This window comes from Apis florea, unplaced genomic scaffold (genome assembly GCF_048593485.1).
Source record: "Apis florea isolate Af1SG1 unplaced genomic scaffold, ASM4859348v1 contig_3493_pilon, whole genome shotgun sequence".
In the NCBI taxonomy this organism is placed as follows: Eukaryota; Metazoa; Arthropoda; class Insecta; order Hymenoptera; family Apidae; genus Apis; species Apis florea.
In genome coordinates, this window is record NW_028256772.1 from 511,789 (window position 1) to 534,645 (window position 22,857).

Consider the following 22,857-nt stretch of genomic DNA (forward strand, 5'->3'; position numbering starts at 1 on the left):
GATTGCGTGCGTTTAAAGCTGCTCGGTCGAAGCGTGTTCTTGGAATTGAATGGAATAGGGTACGTTGTAAGGTAGGTTCTTAGGTTTGTAAAGTGACTGCAAGGTTTGCGGAGAACATCGAAGGGGAGGAAGTTCTAGTATTGGGGTGAGGGATTCGTAAAGAGGATTAGAGAAATACTACAATCTATTTCATATGTATTCACCTTTTTATATAATGAAAAAAGAAGATGACAGATTAAAGACTGAACGTAAAGAAAATTGTAAATGCTGTACTGCAAATTTTCATCTAAATTTCATGCAAATTGTCAACTAATGAGACAAATAAATGAATAAAATAAAAGTATAATTTATGATATACTTATATATAAATTATACAATACTATTTAATCAATTATTAGTTGTTTTTATTATTACTGAATTTATTTTAATGTTTAATAACTGATTATGAAAGAGAAAAATTATTATATGTATATTCTGTATACATAGAGTTAGAGATGAAAATAGAAGGAAATTAAATAAGAAACCATTTTGAAAAAGATCTTTGAAATCGTGTCATCCAGATATGATAAAAAAAATTTTGTTCAGTTTAACAATAATTAAACATAATTAAAGTATTTGTGTCACGCATCCTATTTCTTTCTATTCTATTTCTTACAATTAAACATATTCTCTAAAAATTATTCCAAGAAGACAATTATTATAAAAAAAGGAAATAATTAAAAATTGAATTTCATTTCGACAATTGCCAGCGATACGACAAGAAAAACAATAATCCTCGTAGCGTGAATTTTTTTAAGATCACGCGTTCACAGCACGACCACCAGCATTACCGCGTTCTAAATTACATACGAAGCGTTCTCAGCCCGCGCCAAACAAGCACGCGACAATAAAAACGTCACATCATACAAACGTCGGTTTTGCTAAAGGTCTCCACCCTCTTGTTCTCTCTCTCTCGTCCTCCTTCCCCTTCCCCCTCCATCACTCCTTTTTTTAATTCATTAAGTTTAGAGTCGAGTGATGTAGATGTCAAACGTTTCACTCTGCGGTTTTATACGCGCGTTTATATCGCTTTATCCATGCGGTCGCCATTACGCTCCCCTTCATTCCTTGTTTTTATGAAAGAACAGTATACACTTCGCCTCCCCCGATTCGAGAAATGGCGGGGCTCGACGCGAGAAATATGATTCGAAGTGAAAAACTCGTTTTTGATTTTGCTACTTCTACGAAAATTCCCGATGAAGCGTTCTTGAAACTTTAACGACAATCATCGAAGCCCTAGTTGGTTCAATCTTTCCTAGTTGCCTTTCAAAGTGGTAGCGCTAAATCCACCAAGAAAAGTCCCGAAGTTTTTCCCGAAGCTTTAATAGCAGGCTTTAAAGTCTTTGGGACTTTTTCAAAGTCTTTCCGCTCCACTTTCCCCATTTTATAGACAATATTTTATTTATCGAAAATCGTACACTGAAATCGAGACAGACGAGTTCTATATTCTTTCATGGAAGGATAAAATATTTACATATCAGATGTTCTTTCTATTTTCTTCTCGATATACAAAAGTCTCTTTTTACGCGATTTCTCGTGAAATAACATGATTTAAAAAACAAAAGTAATTATATTTTCAACAAAAATAACATGATATATTTTGATTTAACAATATTTCAAATAGCAGTTTTAAAATATTATGAAAAAGAATAATATAATATATAATGAAAGAATAATATTCGCATTGAAATTATTACTTCCTAGAATGATGGAAAATATGTTAAATATTACATGAGAAATAAAAAAATTACGATTAGCAGGTATATTATTTGTAGTTATTTAACTGATTAATAGAAAATACTAAAAAATTTCGTGATATTTGCTTCACACCGAAAAATATCGACAGCGGACATGATTTGACATTGTCGAATTTTTTATGTACATCGTTGTCATGTAAACAAAATATAAGTAGTGATGACGAATAAAATTTAATTTATATTTGAATCTTTTTGAATTTCTGTCTAATTAATTTATTTTCTTTACATATTTATATTGTATATTTTAAATAAATACTTAAAATAAGAATTTTCATAATTTTATATAATAAATAATTTTATATTTATAAAATTTTAACATAATTTTCATACGTTATTTAAAATAATTTTTTTCATTAAAAATAATTTATTACTCGCATTGGATTTCATATTTCATGGAACCAATCTTTCAACCATTATTCAATAATTTTCATTAATTTTTATATATTGTTTTGTTTGAAAATAACTTATTTATAACGCATGATCTTTAATAGATTGTTAAACGCCACAGGTGGCGCGGTTGCATTTCCTGTCCCATAACGCGGTCTCATCGACGTCATTCTCTTTTTATATTACCGAATAGATTATTTACGTGCTAATAATGTGCCAGCCGTTTCATAATCATCCTTGTCGCGGCACACGTGCTGCCAGAAGATCCACGCCTCTTTTGGTGCTATTTTATTCCCGATTCACCACTCGAGACCGTTCTATACATACTGCATGCGGAATTTTATTTTATATTTGGCGATTTTAGTAATTTTGAGAGAGTACATATGTGGAGAGTAAACAAACATTGTTAGAAAAGTTATTAACATTGAAATTGATGGAATTAAAATTATTCATTTTTAAATTAATAAAAATTTCTTAACTAAATGAAGAGATATTTATTTTTGTCATACCACTTGAATTTATATTTCTAACTTTAAATACGTGTTATAGATAGTTGTAATGTTGAAAATTTGTTTTGCTATTTAATTATATATTCTGTTTATTTAAAAATTTTATACAACTTTCTTTAATAAAAAAATAATTAATATTTAAATTTTATATCTCAAAATAGTATTTCTGTTTGCCTTGTTAGTTTTAAATGATCTAATCGATTTTGAATCATTTAGAAAAATGTAAATTAAGTAAGATAGATAATTATAAATTTTAACAATCGTTAACAATCATTGAAAATAAACATTGAAAATAAAATTGAATATTATAAAATTGAAAAGTTTTTTCGTCCATATAAGATATATCCAACTTATCCAATTTCATTCTCAATTAAATGACAATTCTAATGATTAATCTTCTTAAAAAATAATCGAACATTTTTTACACGTCGTCCAAATCGCAGAACGTTTATATCTCTCTATTATATCGAAAATTCACATATTAAAAATAAAAAAAAAAAATAGAAATCTTTCAAACGCAGATAAATTACTAACGTATGAATTTGGTTTAATTCCAGGAGAGAAGCCGTACAAGTGCAGTTGGGAGGGTTGCGAGTGGCGATTCGCGCGTTCCGATGAGTTAACACGCCACTACCGCAAGCACACTGGGGCGAAGCCGTTCAAGTGTCGGCACTGCGACCGATGCTTCTCTCGCAGCGATCACCTAGCCCTCCATATGAAGAGACACGTGTAATCGATCGTCACTGCGGACGGTCCTCAACAAACGGAACAGTCCAGGACCGGCAGGCGAACCTCCTTCCTTCTCGAAGATTCTCGAGGTCGTCATGCAAACACACGACCCCCTCGTGATCGCGTTTCTTCCATATACACCTGACGATCCACATCGAATTCGATCATCGACGACGTAGCCACCACCATTGGCCCCATCTTGTTGGAGTAATATGATCGCGAGATATAGAGATATATACACTTATATACGTATATATATATATATATATCTATATATCCCTTATGGATTTAATATTAATAAGAGGGGAATCGATGATGGGCGAGATGATCGATGAGGAATGGCCATTTTTTGTTAGTGGTCGTTCTCTGGAAATAGGAAAGTCGATCGATAAATAAACGAAACGAATCGATATTCATCCGTCGTTGTGAAGGACGAATGTCTAAGACAGATCGATGGTTGCAATTGGAAATTGCAATTGAAATAAAGGAAACGTATTCTCCCTTCTTTCTCTCTTCGAGGCAATTCCTGAAAAAATGTTAACGAGACTGAAAGAATATCAGATGACACATTCTGTAACGATACATGGCTGGCAATGGAAACAATAAATGGTAATTAGACGAGGATCAGACTGATGGTACGATTGATGTAATTAGAAATCTCTTGGACAAAAAGGGCAACGAATCTTGTCCGAGATGTTAATCACTGCCAATTCATTAAATTCTAAGATCAGTGCATACAATATCGGAGAACACTCGACGAACGCTGCCTCGAAGCTGGGAAAGAAATCGAACGAGAAAAATCGTCCAACGATGACGGTGTATACAACTCACGTGAATTCTTATAAAGTCGTCTGCCTCCTGTGAAACGGTCGAATTTTCGGAAACCGATTCGAAAAGAAAAGACGAAGCGAGGAGAAAAAAAAAATAAACGAAATTAACGAAAATAAAAGGAAAAAAAGAAATCGAAGGAAGCAAAGAAAAAAAAAATATAAAATTACACTTATTGATTCGAGAAACACCGATTTAGCGATGTTTCAAAGGCGTCGATTCGAAAGTCGAGGAAACCCGGTTCGAGAGGACAATAATATTGCTGTCTATCGGTGCCAAAACGTTATTTCCTTTCTTCTCTTTTTAATTTTTCCTATCCATTCTTTCTTACGAACATTTATCACACGCATTAATCTTCTCCCTTCCTAGTATCCCTGAAAATGGGGGCCACGAGAGAAAAAGCTGATTCTAATGGGTAAGAAACGTACGCGACGCTTTTGAGCCTCGAATCCTATACGAGCAATAATCGAAAATGTATTCGCGCGCCGGTAGAACGGTGTCACACAGGACGTGTGTGTGTGCGCGCGCGCGTGTGTGCCTATTGTAAAGGGCGGTGGACGAGGACACACGACGAGGACGAGCCGATGTAATTGAATACGTGATTTCGGCCAGTTTCGACGGAGGCAAACTTTACCCGTGCCGCGGCGCTAATCCCGAATTTACAGTGCGAATTATATCGCGAGGCCGCCTCCATTCGACTCGCACGATTCGCCGCCCTTTTGCCCTTTTCCATCGTAACATCGTTTTCCATCATTTCCCGCGAATAAACAAGAAGGGGATTCCTTTTCAATACCGAGAATTCGACCGTTTTACCGATCGATAAATAATTCACGAATGATTTTTAAGGAAGAAAGAGAAGATCGCTTATATTACATGTAAAAAAAAAAAAAAAAAAAAAAAAAAAAAAAAACGGAACCTGGTAGGAACAAGGAGTCGAGAATTACCTTTTTTCCTTAAAAAATAATTCGACCGAACACGGGGCTTCTTTCGTAGTAACGCGCGTAATATGGTTTCTAATGAAAATAAGGGGAATAAGAATAATAAAAAAAATAAATAAATAAGATATATACGGGAATCTGACTTTGTACTTTTGTACGATTGCTTTCTAGGTAACGTTCTCATCTTTGTTTCACGCGTGACTGCGCGCCGCAGGGGCGGGAGTGGTGAGATTGTCCCGACGCGGCGGGCAAGATTCTATGTCGGAGGCTCAACAGAAATAAATAATATATATATATTTTTTAATATTCTCGTCTTACTTACCAAAACAATATATTATTATACATAAGGGATTATACAAAGTATAAAACGGGCAACATTCCGCACAAAGCTCTAGAACCGTTTCCACGCGTCGACCCGTCGGGCACGCCACTCCCTCTTATACGCGCGCAAAACCATGGACGGCAGACGACCACCAATCGTTCACGACTATTATTATACATTGTGAGTGTGTGAGTGTGTGGTGTGCCTCTTGGGAACGCAACGAACTTCCGGTCGACGTGCATCGTTGTCTCGCTAATCATCGATTATCCAACCGAGGACAAGCCTGAACCGAAATCACGTAGGGAAATAACAATGAAGGGATAAATTAAATGAGAAAGAAATAAGAGAAATAAAGGGAAAAAACGAAAAAAAAAAGGAGAAGAGCAAATTAGAGGAATGCGTTAAATGAAAATGAAGTGTCAACGAGGAAAGAGAGAAACGAGAGATAATGGTTAAATCTGGATAATATAATACGTTATGTATCCATGGACTGAAACGAATTGAAGGATCGTAGATCGCTCGTCGAACGAAAATGGTGAACAAAAAATAAATAGAGTAGTAAAAACAGAGAAAATTAAAAAAAGATAAATAGAATAATAACGTAATATTAATTACGATTAAATTACAAAAGGATAAGAGAAGCAGAACAAATGGGAGGAAAGGAGTTTTACTGTTTAAGAAGACTAATCTTTACCTGAGGGCGCGGGAACGGCCTGCAAGAACAGCCGAGTTGCGGGCGAAACACGAAGATTTGAAGGATAAAGATGGGGGGAAAAAGGAAGGAAGGAAAAGAAAAAAAAAGAAACTAAATTTTAAATGTTCAGTGGCCAAATAAATTAACTGATAACGCACGTAGAACGTAAAGATAAACCGTACCTACCAAGTAAGCCTGACTGACATGAAACCGTCGACGCGGTTTGCGCGCGTGTAGCTGCGTGTGAATGTGTGCGTGTTAATTCAATGTCTGTGGCACCTGTGTAATTTTTTTCTTCTTTTTCTCTATATAATGTTTCTTTTCATTATCTCTTTTATTTGCGTAAATTTTGCATAAGTGCAGATCGAAGTGTATGGATGATCTTATGTATTCCTTTTCCCCGCGAGACAAAAATGCGTTCCACAAAATTGATTTTTAAGGATCGATCGTAATAAAAGAAGTTAGGATGGGTCAAGATTTTTGAAAAGAATATACGTACATAAATAGGTGGAAAGGAAGAGAAAGAGAAAGACAGAGATAGAGAAAGAGAATAAGATAACGAATCTAGCACCGGGAAGAAAGCAAAAGAAAAAGAGAAAAAGTATGCGTGTAAGGGAGAGAGAAAGAAAGAGAAAGAGAGAGAGAGAGAGAAAGCGAGAAAGAGAGAGAGAGGGAGAGAGAGAAAGAGAGCGAGAGAGCGAGAACAGAACACTAAGTTTGTATATTGTGCAATTTTTGTCAGTGTTTCATTATTTGTTACCATGTTCACGGATAATTATAAATAAAGTAAATATATATATGCAGCATTTACAAGGACTTAGGATAACGAAGATAAACGAGAAGCCAGATGTCTTTTTGATAGCCATATACTGCGAGGTATCGTGCGGCGCCCCAAAAAACAAAGGACGCCCCCGACCGCTCTTTTTTCTCGACAAACTTTTTTCTTTTCTTTGTAAATGGTAGGCGAAAATGATAAGAACGAGGATACGAAAAAAAAAAAAAAAGAAGAAAAAAAAACGGTGCTCGTTATACGATTTCATACGACGCTCTTCTCTCGTTAAACGACAAAATTGAAAACTGTCGTTGCGCGAATCCCCGGCGACCAAAAACGAGCCCGCGTTTCGTTTCGCTCGATTGTCCCGTTCCTCGAGAAATCTTGGAGCTACTATTATGCGATCTTTTCTCTCTTCGTGACTGCTTTCGTACGTATTTTCGTGTGTACATCCGAATGGACCGATCGACGAGGAACCGATCGAAAACGAAATTGATCATGAAGAGTAGAGGAGGGGAAAGTGAGAAATGTGGGGAAAGGATAGGAACAATCGAGTTGCAAATGATCGATCCTCGCAATCGCGATAAACGTTTCGCGCGTTTCCATCCCGGCGACCAACGAAACACTGTAGATATAATACACGTACATTAAATACTAGATACGTAAAAGCGAACGATCGTGAAGAAAGAAAGGGGGTGCAAAGTTTTTCCGCGTTGTTTTATTAAATTTGAGTGAAAGAGTTGAAAAAAGTCGAGAGATACATGGAAATATCTGTCGACTCGTGTTGGAGACGAACGATGCACGAGTGTAATTGCAAAGGGAGAAGAGAGAAAATATGAACGATAAGATAGAGAGGCAGGAAAAGTGGGTATTGTAAGGGAGAAAAAAAAAAAACTAATAAATGGTAGTTAGAAGTTTAGATAGATAGATGGATAGCTAGACTGTTAGATAGACATCTTAGATAGGCAGATAAATAGATCGACGAAGAGAGGAAAGGTGAAGATGAGAAAGAAAGAATGAAGGATCGTGTGGGGTGACTGGGGATGGGGGATTTAAAAGAGTTATTATATATAAATAAAAAAAAAAAGTTTATAAATATAGATAGGTGGATATACATAGATAGAAATGTAAGTACCTAAGAGAAACTCTAAGGAATCTTCTAGAAGATGCTGTAACGTTATACCAGGTATGATAAGTGGATATAAGTGTTTTATGATACTCGCGTACAATAAGATCGAGACGAACAGTGTAGGGGAGTAATAGTGGTACAAGAGCATAAGGAGATCATGAAACAGAAGGATACTACGAGCATGAACGTAAAGCGTATATGAGTATTATCAAGCAGTTCACGAGGAATAAGAGAGAAAAATGAGAAAGAAGAAACACAGACAAACGCGGCACGATTTGTAATTGTATTAATTGTGTCTAAGATATTTTCGGTCATGTATAATAACTCTGTGTATTGCAGGACTATTAAGTGAAAAGAAGATGATTGTGAGTGACAAGAAGCTAGTGTGAATGAATGAATGTTGAAGGAAAAAATTGAATGAAAAACGAGATTGATGAGAAATAGACGGAATCAAAGAATGTAAAATACGAAAATACGAAACAACGTGAATAAAAATGAATGAAGTCTGTTTTGAATAAAAAAACGGATGAAAATAGAGAGAGTTTGAAGATAGTTCGTTTGTTTAAATTCGATCAACGAAAAAAAAAAAAAGATATCTTAAAAGAGGAGAAGCATTAAAAAATGGGGCATATGAAAAAAAGGTGCACTAAAAAATGAACTGATTAAAAAATTAACATTATTTTTAGGAAATTACATCTTTAGAAGAGATTTAAATAAATAGTGAAGGGGTAAGATGGTTAGGTTAAGTGCTAAGAATACTTTGGTTTCGCGCGGTGAAACTCTTCTGTGTTAGTATACGAATGAGAGAGAGAGAGAGAGAGAGAGAGAGAGAGAGAGAGAGAGAGAGAGAGAGAGGGAAAGAAAGAAAAAAGGGGACAAACTCGAGAGGCAAAAGTTGATCGAGAAAAGGGAGGAGAGAAAGTATCAAAGGAAAAAAAAATATAAAATGAAAATATAATGGAGGAAGGGAAGAAGTAATAGCGAGAGTAGAAAGCATTCGCAAGAAGGTAAGAAGAAGAAATATCTATATTTTTAAAAAAGTGACCTTTGGCATTTAAAGACTTGTAAAAATCGTGCAACGAGTTAAGTAAAACAAATAACAATATCAAAGAAAAAACAAAGAAAAATATCATCAGAAGATACAGTATATTTAAGGGACATTTGTCCTTCTTCGTGTCTCTAATTTCATTTTACACAAATATGCACACATAGAAATACATATATACACCTTATGAACACACCTTATGAATATCAAACATAAACACACTTATAATAATATATCTCGAGAAACAACCAAACAAGCAATTGGATAAGTATTTATTGTCCTTCATATATCGCCAGGAATGGAGCAAAACACGACACGATTCTTTCGAAACTGTCGATAACACACAGATACACACAGATAAAAAAAAAAAAAAAGAAAAATGAAAAAAGATAAATTACACGTGCAAATACCAGAAAACACAAACATACATTCAAGAAAATGTCTTAAAGAGGGAGGAATAGTGTTGTCTATAATGCATCTGTTAAATATAATACGTAACTATATAAATACACATTGGCGTCTTTATCTCGGATATGATAGAGAAAGAGATAGAAAAAGGTATGAGAGAAACAAGGGAAGGAATAACAGCAATACGAAGAAGAAATCATCTCAATGGAAAAGAAAAAAATTCGGTTACAACGCATAGAATGTAGCGGAAATAGGTGATTAAGAATGAATTGGATAAAGAAAGGTAAATAATGCATTCCGTTAGAAATTCATTTTTCACGAGGTATGCGAGAACTGAGCATTCGAATCGTAGCAATGCCATTCTGCTGTGGGGCCTAATCTAACACAAATCGAACCGATTTCGGCCACGACTCGATTTTCTCTGGTACTCTGGTCGCGAGGAAGAATCGTTTCTCGTCAATTACAACGAGATTCTCTCTGGAAACAATTCTGGATAGATTTAATTCCGGTAAGTTTAATGGGAATAAACGGATAAGGATACAAAGGAACAGATTGAAACTTGAAATTGTTTCTTGAGGAAGAATTCGTGTCTCGAGCCAGAAAGATCGAGCTCAAAAGTAAAAAAAACGATTTAACAATCACCGCATACTCATTATTGTCATCCAACACTATTCATGGTAGGATATAATAGTATTTCTAGAGATTTTATACAGGCATGCGACCGCGCTCTATGTTTTTCAACCGCGATTATCGATCATTGACGTTTTTTCTTGTACGTAAAAAAAAAAAAACGAACACGATGTTTTAGGTGTATTAATTATTACATTATATGCAATGAAGAGTGAACGGTGGGCGCGTGTCTGTGTGGCCGCGTGTTTTACGCATGAAATTAACACAGAGCGATGTGATTGTGCGAAAGAAAGACAAGAGAGAGAGAGAGAGAGAGAGAGAGAGAGAGAGAGAGAATTGAAACTGAATAAAAGGAAGATTGAACGATGAGCAAGTGTAATTTTTTTCTGAAATTCTGTACCTCGTTGTGTATACATCTCTAATTGTATAATTGTGAATATTAACATATTATGATAATGTGATTTATTACGTGTGATCCTGCGCGCAAAAAGACGTGGAGAATCTTTAAGCGAGTATTTTGTATTACAATAAAGCGAAATTAAAGATATAAAAATGAAAAAAAAAAAAAAATGCGAGACTGATTTGTATGCTACAGATGCAGAGAAAACAAGAATTGAAAGAAAGAGAGAAAGAGAGCAAAATAATCGAAGAGAGAGAGAGAGAGAGAGAGAGAGACAGAGAGAGCGAGAAAGAGGGAGAGAGGGAGAGAAAGGGAGAGAAATTAAGCGAATGAAGAGTCTTGTAATCACAGCTTTTTCGCCGCTGGGAAATATAATTATAATGAACAAAGAATATATGTATGTGTGCGTGTACGTTTGCGCAGCCGTCGCTCCTTTCTCTCAGCGTTATTTCTTCCTCTTCGTATTCTTCTTCTTCTTCTACTTCTTCTTCTATTAATGCTGTGTTGTCTGCTACTTCTTCGTTTCCTCCTCGAGGTGACATGTAATCCCGGAATCACAAAATTATTCTATCAAATCCTAAAAAAAAGGGGAAATAAATAAATAAACATTATAATTCTGTCATAAATATATCTCGAAACGTGTTACGAAACGAATACCCGAATGTACGAATATTCGAATATTTATCCTCATCGAATATGCAAATTTTTCGAATCGCTTTCGCGATAAAAAAAAAACACAGAGAGAGAGAAGCATTCGCGCGAGTTTTGGCTCTATATCAGCTCTATCCGGGTGGTTATCGATCACCTCGTTGAGAAAACATTCCTCGACACCACTCTTCTTGAGGCTATCCAGCGAAGGTTGATGCAGGGATTGCGCCAAGCCACCCCCGACCCCTGTCGAAACGTCCACCCTTGTATTCTTCATGCTGCCGCCATATAAATAACGCACACGAGCGCACCTCAGCGTGCCATGAGAATCGAACGGAAACAGCGTATAGAAGCTCGAGAGAACGTGTACGGTGCGCGTGTTTCGAGAGCACGATTAAGCTTGATACACGTTTTTTAAATTTAAACGGGATCGGGACGAATAGGAAGATCGACAGGAAAAAAGAAGTTTCATCGTTCGAATAGTCTCAATGATCGTTCGTGAATTAAACGCCGAACGAATTGTATACGATTATTAGGAACCTGTTCTTCGGTGACTCATTATTCAAAAAAAAAAAAAAAAAAAATAATAATAATAATAATAAAGTAAAAGAAAGACAGAAAGATAGAAAAACAGAAAAAGCCAAAAAATTAAAAAAAAAAAAAAAAAAAACATTTAGATGAACAAAACGAATTAATAGTAGAAAACAAAAAAAGAAAAAAAAAATTAAACGAAGAAACAGAAATATCCTTCCAAAGTATCGGGGACTAATTTACACGCCGCGACTTCCAACAGTCGAGATCTTCTAGTTTATTTGAAAGAAAAAAAAAAAAAAAAAAAAAGAAAAGAAAAAAAAAACTCTCGAAGACTCGACTCGTTTTGTACAACGGAATTAGCGAGTACTCGTGTAACGAGTCTAGTAGGTGATCACATGTGATATTTGTATTGGCTATTATTATATTAATATTATATATATAAATATAAATGTAATAATTTTTAGAGTACTCCGTTAGGATTACCGCTGATAGTTAGGCGGAAAGAAAGATCGTGTCGAATAAAAGAACGAGGAAAAAAGGAAAGAGAAAGTGTGATGAGAATGAAAAATGAACAAAACGATCTCCTTTCGAGAATCAACGCCTAATTACTCTTTAAGCAGGCCTATTTGCCGATTCTAAAGGAATACGTGAGATTTATTCGAGGATAATAGAACAGACAAAACTACGCGGTCGTTCACGAGAGTAACGAATAGATATATCTTTCGACACGAGATTTTGTATTTTCCATTACATCATTACAACAATGACTTGAAAATTTTCGTCGTAAAAATGAATCGAATCTGTGCACCGTGCAATCGTTCGAAGGCACGGAGAAATACCGATGAGTTACGTCCTATATACAATTTGACTGACGCATATTCGTATTTCGAATTATCCCTTAAGCACACCACTTCATCGTCGATCCCTGTGTACCAATATGACCTAATGGTATTTATAGACGTTTGGTTTCATATCTTCGAAAGACTGTTGAGCTTGAATTTTGAATTCAAACTGTTTCTCGCTAAACACGACCTTTCTATCGTTGAAATTATCGTTGAAATAAAATTGAAAATTGTTACCTTTGTTGATTGTGAGTATCGTTGTCTGATAGACAATTATTAATCACACGCTGAAAGCGTGTCATTCCTAATACTAAGGTGACATTTTTCACATAGTCGATGATTCTGAATATTCTCGAAGATTTGAATCGAGTGTTTATAGATACTATAATCCTTGTCAGCGAAATTTACTAAATTCTAAATTATTGAATTACGAAAACGAGCTACAGAGATTTGGTTGAAACGAACTTGTGATAGCTTGTTCTTCGTGTGTCTGATTCTTTCCTTTCTTCTTCTTCTCCCTTCTTGCTATTGGTCTATTTGGTTCTCCGGTTCGTTTCCAATTTGAGGATGGAGAAGAATCAGTATTTGAATCATGATTATCGATATCCATCGTTTATAGGAAATGAAAGGAGAGCCAGAAAGATTTCTGTACGAGAGAAAGATCGCGACTGCATGCACGTGCGTGAAGAACAAAGATGTACAAAGAAGCTAAAGAACGAATGCAGATACGTAATGCAGAGGTATAATGTCTCGATATAAACGACGTGCCGTGAATCAAACCAGACTATCGGATGGATATATATATATATATTATAATTATAATTATAATATATATTATAAATATATATATATATATATTATAAAGCGCGTATAGTCATATGAGAAAAATTAAAAGAGAAAACGAGAACGTAAGAATGTACAAGTGCGAAGTTAGACATTCTTTACGAATCTATTTAATGCAGAATTTTTAAATTATTTTATCTAATCGCAGAGAGCCTTAATTGCTAATCCTTATATCATTAATAACGCTGCTATATTATTATTAATATCGATTAAGAGCTATACTACCGCATTGTTCTTGAATCTTTTTCAACGTTACCTTTGATTTTATTCGTTCACCATGTACAAATTCGAAGCCAAGAGCTAGATGCTAGATAAGCAAAGTTCCACGTACCGCGAACTTCGAGAAGAGACTCGAAACGGAGTAAATCGTTTTTGTAAAACGAAGAGTTACGCAATCTATGATTAAATAATCGATTGGTCGCGAAACGATGAAAGTTCACGAATGCAAGAGATGCATCCTCGGCGAAAAAATATCGACGAGAGAACGTTTTCTTCCTGCGTATCTTTCGCGAAATCGTTTTAATCCGATGTGTGTGCACGAAACTGCTGAACGATCGATGAGAAACGCGATTTGAGCGATTATGTAGACCACCGTCGTCGATCGAGCAGAACAGGAGTTGGGAAAATATTTACGGAAGCGTGACGTGGATGATGGGAACGAGGCTTTATTTTTATTATTTTTCATAACTGCATATGCACTTGAATTTTGGTCTCGCCTTGCGAAACTCGTCGAACGTATTTTCGTCAATTATATTTTCACTGATCGTAGATATTATCGATCTTTTATAAAAAAAAATACCTTCGCCAATTGTATTGTACTTTTGTCGATTGTAATTTCATCGATCACATTTTCCTTGTTATATTTTTGACGATCGTACTTTCATCGATCGCACTCGATCGAGAAGCGTCCAGAGCATCGCGATTCCCATCGATATAAATAATAAATAATTGTTGTCTGCCTAGAAATGAATTTTTTGCGCATTCTTCTTTATTCGGCTAACGGGGCGACCAGGCCGGCCGCGCTTTGTAAATAATTCAATTTAATAAACAAATTTCTCATCGTGCTTAAGTGAAATTGCTTTCAACAACACAGATGTCCTCCTTCTAATTCGCGTTTATATATACGATCTTTCGTACTTTTTTGATACGATATTAAATCCAATTCTTAGTGATTTGTCAATTTCATTATCGTTATTGTCGCAATGGAATTGTGAAGAAAGCGAAGGATACGTTTGAAAACCGTTACCTCTTTAATTAGAGACTCGAATTTAGTCGAATTTGTTAACTCTGTTTATCGATCCGATGATTCGTTGGGATCTTAGCGCTGTGAGTCGATCTTGATACATCTTGGCGAAAATAATAATCAATTCGTAGCTTTTAGTAGAATCTTAATTAGACATGAATTAGCATTTATGCCGGTCCATTCGCTCTAAAATGATGGCCGCTTCTTTCTTGAACGAAGAAATTAATTTTTATGCGAGAAGTCACTACACAATTTTTAGTCACTATACGATGAATATAATTGCTTCTTGTAGCGAATATTCGTTGCGATATCGAGGTCGGTTGTAGGAAAATATTATAATAACAAAAGTGGGATAATTTAAAGATAGAACATTTATTTAGGTAGAATTAAATCTTTTTCTTTACAATTATAATCAAAAAATTCAAAAAAACGTCTATCGAATATTGTACTATCTTTAAATTATTCTAGAAAAAATTCGAGAAACTTACTCCATGAATAGAGTAATCGATAATTAAAAATTTCGTCGACGGACGAAACTATAAATAATCTAAAAATTATTTTCGCCCTCCTGAGCGGTTGAAGGTTATCGACCACCTCGGAATCGCAGGTGAAAATGTCTAGGAGAATGAATGAATGGGAAGAATGAGTTATACGTTAAATGTAAGAGTGAAAGGAGAAAAGGAAAAGTGAGGAAGAGTAAGAATGAAAGAATGCTTAAGAATGTGATATGATTGGATATTTAAGGGAAAGGTATGAAAGAACGAGAGTGAATGAGAAAATTGAATGAGTTAGACGAATACAGAAATAGAATTTTTTCCCCTTTTTCAAGTGAAGAATATACTTGTATAAGTGTGTGTCTGTGTTTTTTGCATAATTCCTATGCACGTGTATATTGTGCGTTGCTTGCGGATACATACATATACATAAATATATGAATATAAAATATACGTACATGCGATGCGTGTGAGCGGTGTATGCATGAATGCGAGAAAGAGAGAGAAAGAAGCGAAATCGAGCGGCTCAAAATCCGCCTCGCAGCACTTTATTCCTCTTCATTCTTTTCTTTCCTCTCTTGGTGGCTCTTATTATATATATATATGTATATATTATATATGTATATATATATTATATATATATATGTATATATATATATATTATATATATATATGTATATATTATATATGTATATATATATTATATATATATATATATATATAAAAGGGAAAAAAGAGGAAAAAAAAAATATACCGTTAGCGTAATCTAAATATCGTTATTTTTTAAGCAGAATTACACGAAGATGAAATAAAAATAAATGATATTGAAATATATATATATATTAATAAAAATATATATATATTTATTTTCTAAGATATAATATATATCATCTATATATGTATATTAAATTATGATAATGCACAAAAATGTAATTATATGTACATGTATGATAATTAATAATCTTGCTCTACATTTGGGCGGTGGTGAGAAAACGCGAAGCGATAAAGGGGATAAACAAAAAAAAAAAAAAGAAATAAAAAATAAAAAATAAAACGACGAAAGAAAAAAGAAAGAGGGCACACTGGACAGGGGGTGGGAAGGGGAGGTGAAGGGGAAACAGGTGAAGTGAGAGAACGAGTTGCTTTGCGTGCATCTATCCGGGGGATATAAAAGTCACTGTTCAAGTTTGATGAACGCCGGGTGCAGAGAGGAAAAAGGGGCGGGGGGCTTGCGGCCGCTGTAACCTCATCTTTCATGAATAGCTTGTATTTCTGCTCAGTGCAAAATAAACGTACGTTCCTGTTGAAAAAAATGACAAAAAAATACAAAACATGATTACGTGTCTCGTATTCTTCATTCGATCCTATAATAGTCTCTCTCTTGAATTTTATTAAATTAAATGCTAATGAATTTTCAGACGATCTAACGGGGAGGTGAGTACATTTAAAAGCATTTTAAAATCTATCGAATTTTGAAATTTTGGATAATATAAATTAACGAAAATAATTTAAATTTACAGGGATTCCAAATACATAAATTTAATTTGATTGTAGATTTATTTTTTTTTAGTTATAGATTTATAAACTTTCCATCACGATTATTATGATTGTCATAAATAAATTTTCAACTTTTTAATATAATCGTAGCAATAATAACAATAATATCTAATTAAATTTAATTAACAAAATGAGAAAATTCCACTTTCCACTTTTAAACTGTACATATTAGTAATATTCATAGGCAACAAATAAGCAAGGGGGAATAAAGGATCAGCCATTTCGTTGGGTTACATGTCGCACAGGTTATATGGTTTTATTGTACGTTCGCCTCTGAAACCACTGTCGATGGTCGTCGCAGGAAGACGGTTCCCGGCGTTTTGTCATCATAAAATATTTTATGGAGAATTATAATGCGCCCTTTCCCTATGGGGGATATTACAACGAGTGTCCAGATACGAACCCATTCGAGAAACGAAATATAAAGAGGGCATTCCCCGCGCTTTTCATCCGATCGCTCCATAAACGACGTTTTACTATCTCTTCACATCCTTATCTTTCAGTTTTCCTCTCTCTTTTTCGTTCCTTGGCCCTGTTCCATAGCACTGCTACTTCACAGGGTCACGAATCGGCTGGCAGCATCCGTCGTTTTAACGACCAATACAGAGTTGCCATGTCGCTTGGCATGCTCGCCGCGCGACGTTTTTTTCTTCATTGATTTAATTAAGGTTGAGTTTAACCGTTCTCTGGACCAACTATCTCCATATTAATTTTTCCCTTTTAACAATTCTGCTATTGAAAGGAATTGTTTTTTTCTTTTTTATCGAAACTAATAAGAAATGCTTCGACTTGAAATTAACAACTGTTATATTTTTATTGTTTAATCGTTTTGACTGCAAAATATATTGCAATGTATTGAAATTTATTTTGTTAATATTTTTATTAATTATGATATGCAATATTGGAAGAAAATAAGTTATATTATAATAGAAAAAACAATTATTTAACGATAAAAAAAATTTAATAAATGATATTATAAAATCTTATTTCAAATACACGAATATTATATATTAAGAAAGAATTACTAAAACGAGAAAAATATAGTGAATATAATGACTCTAAAATTACGAATCATATAATTGTACTCACAATTCCAACAAATAAGATGTTATTTATACACGAGGGAGCTATCAATTAAACAATTTCGCGTCGCTTAATTGTTTTCTTCCTAATAATATCTTATTTACATCCAGAAAAGGATTTCATTTGCAATAATTATACACGAATTTGAATAATTACTTTTATACTCGCGAATTCTCTAAAGAGTGGATTTCCGAATTTCCACGGATTGAAATTCGGTTTATTCTTTGTTTGGAGGTAAGGGAGAAGTTTACTGAACAACGATGCGCAGCCGCCTGAGGAGAAACAAAGGGCAATGAGATATTTCGAGAGTAGAAACTGATCGCTTTGTAACGCATATCCTGTATAATAGCAATTCAAAACATTTAATCTGTTGGAGAATTTACAATTGCTTGTTCATTCATGTGAACAACTATCTCTTCTATCTTTTCTCTGCTCACGGAAAGGAAGAGAAATTCTGATTTAAGTCTTTTTGTTCAAAAAGATTATGTCGATCTTTTATAAATTTGTGTTTATGTCGAAATAATCGTTATTTAAATTTTTTTCTTACTACATATAAATAATTATTTATTCAGAAATAATATTATAAATTGTTCGGTATTTTTCATTTAATATTATATTAATTATTAGTTTTTGTCAAATTTATGAAAGATATACATAGTTATGGAAGATATTATTTTTATAATTATTCTTTCCAAAATTATTCCGATTTTGAATATATATTGTATGTTAAAAAAAATTCTTCTTTTGAATATTTTTCTCATTTTTTCATTTCAAATATGCCACATAAAAAATCGTGCAAATAAAATATAAGAAGCAGTAAATAATACAAAAATAAAAATAGTTTAATATCAGAATCTTTTAATACAGTTAAATTATACTTGTTAATGTACGCTAATTAGGCTAACTAATTTCATTTATTATGAATCAAATATTGATAATAGAAAAATATTTATCAGAGATGAAAAACTGGCATATCAGTACATTATATATCTAAAAAGAAGTATCTAAACTAAATTAAAGAAATAAAAAAAAATTAGTTTAATAACAATTGATTCAAGAGATTATTTAAAAAAATATTATGTTGATAATAACATAGTATTTATGTTAAACATAGTTTAATGAAATAAATCGATAATATTATAATTTTGATATTTGAAGAAATAATTGATAATATAATATTAATATTATTCTCTTTTATTACATTGTCCATTTCAATATAACTAATTTATGAAAGTTTATTTATGAAAGTAAAAATTAATGGTATTACATAGTTAGATAGTTGACTTTTCCAATATTTTATTAAATAAAAGTAGTTTTTTAATTTTTTTTAATACCTTTTACCTTGTCATATTATCTTTTCAGTTTACTATTCGGCTTGACTTTTTTTATTGAATAGGACAAGAGAAGTTGGAGATAACAGCAAATTCTTAAATTGTAAATTAAACAATAATATTATTCTTTGGAAAAGAATATAACGGCATGTTTCACATTATTGTTAAACTATTCTAACAAATTTAAAAATGTTGTAAAAATGTTTCTTGACATTGACAAATATTTTAGAAAAAAAAAAATTAATAAATAAAATGCTCAAAGTTTATTTATAAAAAATAAAAATAAAATGAACATTTTAATGAATCAAAAATTTGATTTTAATTATTATTCATTTAAAATTTTATTACTTGTTTTATTTTTAATATATATTATTTTATTATTTGATAAATTCTAATTAATTCTAATTAATAAATTTAATGCATGACTTTTGTTTTTTATTTAAATTTTTAAACGGAAGTGTACATATTTATTTATGTATATCATATATTATATAATATATGAATATATTTAATATATATATATATGTATGTATGTATGTATTTATGTATATATACATATATGACAATTTTCAAATAAATCTAAATATTTATGATATTTTACTTATGATATCTTATTTGTCGCTCCAAATGTCAACATATCTAAAAATCAATATCTAGTTCTCGAACAGACCAATAATTTATCAGGAATAAAAGATGAACGTCAATGTTTTCGGTGGAGAACCTCGAAACGAACGTGTAGCCAATTAATCTGTCACGAGTACGGAAGAATTGCAATTGCGGTTAATGCTTGAATCGTGGCCGAAAATTTTCGGCCGGCGGGTCCATGGAACCGATGCCGGATGCAGGCAGCGAGCTGTAAGAAAAATATAGCTCCAACTTGGCAACGAGATAAAAACCTTTAAACGTTTTCCTTCCTTGGAAGGGGAAGAAAGAAAAGCGGCTTGCGTCTGGCGAACCGGATTCGTTTAATCCGAGCTATTCCAGACCAATCCGGATATCTTGAAACTAAAGAAGTATCGAAAAAAGAGGATGCAACGAATGACCGAGAATTGGTTAATGGGATAACTATGAGCTACTTTCTATTCCTGGATTTTAAATTAGTTTTAAAAGATTTGATTTTAAAAGCGATTTCGTTGAAGACACTTTTGGCATCTTTAAGAATAAAATTTTCAATAGTCATTTTAATTATTTATTTGAAAAAAAATAAATTGTTTTTAATATATTATTATTTAAATATAATGATGAATTTTTAAATATATTACATATGTTCAAGATTAAAGAGAAGAGAAAAAATTATTTTATATCCAAAAATATAGTTGAAAGAAAACGATTCAAAAAAAATTTGTCAAATACATGAATTTTTCACGTTATTTTTGCATATAATTTTTGCATACAATTACTTTTTATCTTAGAATATTTGTTAGTATATAAGGAAATTCTGACATTAATAAGTAGAAAAATGCAATTTTAGTCAGACATATCCAACTGCTTCTTTTATCATAAAAATACATTATTATATTATAAATATACATCAAATACATTATTTCATTACAAGAAATTTCTATAACAAATGAATAATTGAAACAATTTTACTAATAAATGATAATTACATTTAACTTAAATACATTTAAAATTTAATGCCAATGTACATCAATAATATTAAGAATAATATTACTGAAAATGATAATAATATCACACTAATTTTTACAATAATATTTTTAATTTTCTCCAATCTTTTCTATTTACGAGTGATAACGTATTATCAATATTTATTAATATTAACGATATCATTCATTATGTGCGGATCTCTTAAAATATTTATGATCTGAATGAAGAATTAATGGTTTTTTCTAAAACAGTTAATAAATTAACTTTCTTTAAATAACAATTTTTATGATACAAATTACATTATAATAAATAAAACGAACAGAATCCAATAAAATATCGTTTTCTATGAGATAAGTCTTTTTCAAAACAGTGCATACGATCTCATTAAAAACATTATTTTATACTTATTGAAGGACATTACGATATTCCGCTCATAGTGTCCTTTGGATGTCAAAGGAAGTGACAGGGACAAGGAAGACACAAATGGTATGGGTTTTGGATGCCACAAACTCGTAGACGACCGAATCCCTGAGAATGTTCTCGAGCCTCCCTCCTGACGGAATGAAATCGCAGATATCTACCCTTTCGAACGATCCCTCCAAGTCACCGTTCTCTCAAGTGTCTCGATGGAATTTAATTCTGTCCGGGATCAGGTAGTATGCAGTTATTTGATACCTGATATTTTCTTTTCCCGACTTTGAATGAGGTTCAAGGTGCCTTATATTATGAACCGAATTTCTTTGTCGATTCGAATGCTTCTGATTCTCTGGTTCTTCAAATAGAAAATAAACGAATGCTGCTATTTTATGCCCGAAATCAATTGATTTTTGGACAGCTTCTGGTTCAAATTTTCTTTTCTTTTTCGAACATCGACGCGATTCGTTGGTGTACGATTCGATATGTAGATTTGAATATTGATTTAGACAAGATTTTTTGATCTAGATATTTCTAATTGTTTGATAATAATAATTTATATATATTAAATAGCAGATGTTTATGTAAATTGAAGTTTTTTTTAATATTATTAGAAAAATAGAATTCAATTAATAATTTGTTTTTATCAATATAATACGCACTTTATTTCGAATATTTCGCGTCTTTTATATATTTTCATAAATAAATATAAAAATTTGCAATTAAATTATAAGTGGTTATTATTTTTTTTTTAATAAGTTAATTAATTTTAATATGGGAATATTCTATGTTTAACAATCTTTATTTAATTTAAATATAAAAAATAAAGGTGCAACAAATCAATAGATGACTTGTAATTAACAAAATAAACAATAAATATAAAAGTATTTAATTATAATTTTTATAGCATTTATAAAAATAAGATTTATTAATTATTATAAAATAAGATAACTGTTAACTATAAAATTGTATATTATAAAATTATTCCAGATATAAAACAATTTTACATATTGTTAGAATAATCTTCAACGAAATATTAAAACTAAAAATTTATCATCAATCAAAATTACGATCAAGTATAAATCAATATATTAGAAAACAACAATTTAAATAAGATATAAGAAAATAAATTATCAATACAGAATTCATGCAACGAGGAATTTGTATAAATATAATTTAAATATTTTCAGAAATTAAAAATACCTCATTAAGATATGATTAAACAACATAAAAAGTAAATATAATTAACATTTATAATATCAATTTGACCGCAATAAATTCAAATCTCGTAAGTAATGTGTAAAATTTTCAATTGCATTTCCACCTTATCCAAAGGAAGTCGGTGATGGAGAATGGAACCGCCAAATTGTTAACCCAGTTACACGGCACAAGATACGGCTGGCGAAACTAATGGATCTCTTCCCCTTCGTCCGCAATCTTGTTGTTCGACCACCCATAATCTAATAGCGAAGGCCCTCGTGTTTCCACCCCTCGTTGCCCAGCTTCGGGAATCGTATTTTATCTCGAATGCCGTGTCCACTTATTTCTAACAATTGTTCGTGCTCGCGCTTGTTCCTTTCTGTTCTGCAGTTTTACCACTAGGATACATGTGCCCATTTTCGATATTTCTATGTTCTCTGTGCTCAAATAAAAATAAGTACATGGATTAACTT

At 32.5% G+C, this 22,857-nt stretch overlaps 1 protein-coding gene across 1 annotated transcript in view; it reads left to right on the forward strand.

The window, feature by feature from the left end:
• The window catches only part of LOC100869669 (uncharacterized), a 343,975-nt gene extending 329,457 nt beyond the window's left edge, over positions 1-14,518 (forward strand). The window contains exon 8 of the mRNA XM_086912992.1: positions 3,250-14,518. Coding sequence (XP_086769118.1) covers positions 3,250-3,425 — 176 coding nt within the window. The 3' untranslated portion in view covers positions 3,426-14,518. The remainder of the gene's footprint in view (positions 1-3,249) is intronic.
• Positions 14,519-22,857: the final 8,339 nt, after the last annotated feature.